The 2586-nt window shown below is 63.3% G+C and overlaps 1 protein-coding gene across 1 annotated transcript in view; it reads left to right on the top strand.

The window, feature by feature from the left end:
- The window catches only part of ABLIM2 (actin binding LIM protein family, member 2), a 90544-nt gene that overhangs the window by 35034 nt on the left and 52924 nt on the right, over positions 1-2586 (top strand). Inside the window, exons 10-11 of the mRNA XM_014533444.1 lie at positions 647-691; positions 1918-1923. Coding sequence (XP_014388930.1) covers positions 647-691; positions 1918-1923 — 51 coding nt within the window. The remainder of the gene's footprint in view (positions 1-646; positions 692-1917; positions 1924-2586) is intronic.

The raw sequence follows: 2586 nt of genomic DNA, 5'->3' as shown, positions 1-2586 counted from the left end.
ACCTGTGGGCCCTCCCCTGCAGGACGCTCCCCGGGGTGAGGGGCACAGGGCCACTGCCGCTGCACCCGGGCTGGTCTGGGGCTTCCTGTCCTGGCGCAGCTGGACCTGAGGTGAAAGTGAGGTGACCTCGGAGCCCAGCTCCCCACGCTGTGTCTCCCCAGACACGGAGCCCCAGGGAGGGTCTTCGGGCTCCTAGACGAGGAACCGAGGTGCAGAGGGTTTCAGACGTGTGACATGTGTGCGGACATCACGGTGGCCAGTAAAGCAGGCCACCTGGCCACAGAGACAGCGAGAAGGCAGACCCTAAGTTACCTGCCTCCAAGTGGCCATCGTATCTGGGGAGGGGGGAGCTGGGGACCTGGGACTGCACTGTGGGTTCGGGCTGAGCTTGGGGGAGACCCCTGCCCCCGCCGGCCTTCGGAAGCCTGTGGTCTGAGGGGACAGGCAGTCGCGAGACTCTGCCCCATTCAGCAAGCAGAGCCCAGTCCAGGGGCCGGGGAAAGCAGGGCAGGCCTCCCGGAGGAGGCGGCCCCCAGCTTGGTCCCAGAGGATGCCAGGGGCATGGAAGGGGGTGGGCCAGGCTGACGAGTGGGCCATGCCGAGGTGAGCCGCAAGCATCACGCCCTCTCCCCTCTCTCCCTTCCAGATGCAGAAGCAGGTTTGCCGGGGCACCACCCCCTGTGCCTTCCAGGTTTGTGCCTGACGGCTGGCCCTGGTGTTGTCCCGTCCTTGCTGCTGTCGTGCTGCGTGTAGGGGAGCTGGGCGTGCTCCGCCAGGGAGGGCGGCCCCACGGTCTGTGTTAGTTAGTGTCCTGGGCTGACCGCTCCAGGGGCCTTAAACAGACACCCCTTTCCCCGCCCTGGAAGCTGGAGGCCCAGACCACGGCGGCAGGGCGGCTCCTCCCGAGGCCTCTCCTTGGCATGTGGAACGGCCGTCTCCTCCCCGTGTCCTCACAGGGTCGTCCCTCTGTGTGTGTCTGTGTCCTAAGCTCTTCCTTTTTAATATATTTTATTGATTTCAGAGAGGGAGGGGGAGGGAGAGAGAGAGAGAGACATCAATGATGAGAGAGAATCATGGACCAGCTGCCTCCTGCCCAGCCCCCTACTGGGGATCGAGCCCACAACCCGGGCACGTGCCCTTGACCGGAACTGAATCTGGGACCCTTCCTTCTGCAGGCCGACGCTCTATGCAGCTAGGGCAAGCATGTCAAACTCAAAGGCTAACACGGGCCAAATAAACAAGGTTTATGTGTATGTGGCCGCAAAAAAAAACAGAAGCTTCAATTTTCATAGAAACGTAGGTTTATTTCGATAGAGACATGCTGAAGACAAAGGGTTGAGATGAAGGAGTCACCGTTAATGAGCATTTGTTGTGGGCCACACGCGGCCCATGGGCCACAAGTTTGACATGTTGAGCTAGGGCTTACTCTCTCCTTGTAAGGACTCCTCACATTAAGTCAAGGCCCCACGTAGCTTAATTAGGGCTTTAAAGGGCCTCTCTCTAAACACAGCCCTGCTCTGGGCACTGGGGTGAGGACTTCCGAATGCGAGTCGGGGACACCACTCGGCCATAACGAGGCCCCCGTCCAGGCTGCTGGCACTGCAGCGGGTGTGGGTGCTGAGGGGGGCCGGCCAGAATCGGGGGGACAGGGGTCTGCTTAGGAAAGGAGAGGGGAGGGGGCAGGGGTGTGGGGAGAGGGGTCCGCACTATTGGCTGGGAGGCCCTTCGCGGAGAGGGTTCCGTTTAGACGGGTGAGAGGGAGAGCTAGTGGGGCTGGGCCAGGCAGGGCCACGGTGGGCCAGGTGAGGGGAGCGGCAAGCCACGCCCTGCAGGCGGATGGACACAGGTGTGGTCATCGGGTGGAGCCGGAGGCGAATGTCCACGCAGACACGGGGCAGGCCTGCCGTGGGAGCAGAGGAGACCGCATTCCGGGGGCCGTCACCTCGGGGGAAGCAGGAGATGTGCTCAGAAGGCGAGGGGCAGGACGGGTCTTACCGCAGAGGACACTCGGGGGCAGGTTCCACGCGTGACAGAGGCCCCGGGCCAAGACGAGGGCTCAGCGTGAGAGCGGCAGCAGTGACTTCCGGGGGCTGTTGCTGAGACCTCGCTGGGGTGCGGGACCAAATGCGGTTCTTGCAGGGGCTGCCGGTGCTGAGAGAGGCGTGGGGCAGAGTCGGGGGCCTGATGGCGAAGCTGTGGCGTGGGGCCCAGACTGGTCTTTAGGTTCAGGGACCGTCCCTAAGTCTGACAGCAGAGCCGCTGCTGGCCTGCGCTGCCCCCGTACCCGTAATCTGGGCGGAAAATGTCCCCGAGCGCACGGCTCTGGGTCAGAGGTGGCCTTGCCCTTGGCGCTCACAGCCCCTGCCTGCTCCTGTCCCCCTGGAATTGGTCCTCTCTGCGCCACGAAAGCTCCGCACTCGTCGGCGCTACAAACCTGCTGGTGTGTAGCCGTGTCACGGCGGTCTGTCTGATGTCTCCAGTTGTCCGTGCGAGCTGCCTGTCGCTGTGAGAATGCTTCACCCTGACAAGGAAAAGGACCGCCGTGAGCCGGCCCTCTGGGCCGCGTGACTGACGGCTGCCTCTGGA

The sequence above is a fragment of the Myotis brandtii genome, unplaced genomic scaffold (assembly GCF_000412655.1).
Source record: "Myotis brandtii unplaced genomic scaffold, ASM41265v1 scaffold986, whole genome shotgun sequence".
In the NCBI taxonomy this organism is placed as follows: Eukaryota; Metazoa; Chordata; class Mammalia; order Chiroptera; family Vespertilionidae; genus Myotis; species Myotis brandtii.
The sequence above is the reverse complement of the archived record's forward strand: the minus strand, read 5'-3'. Positions and strand labels throughout refer to the sequence as shown.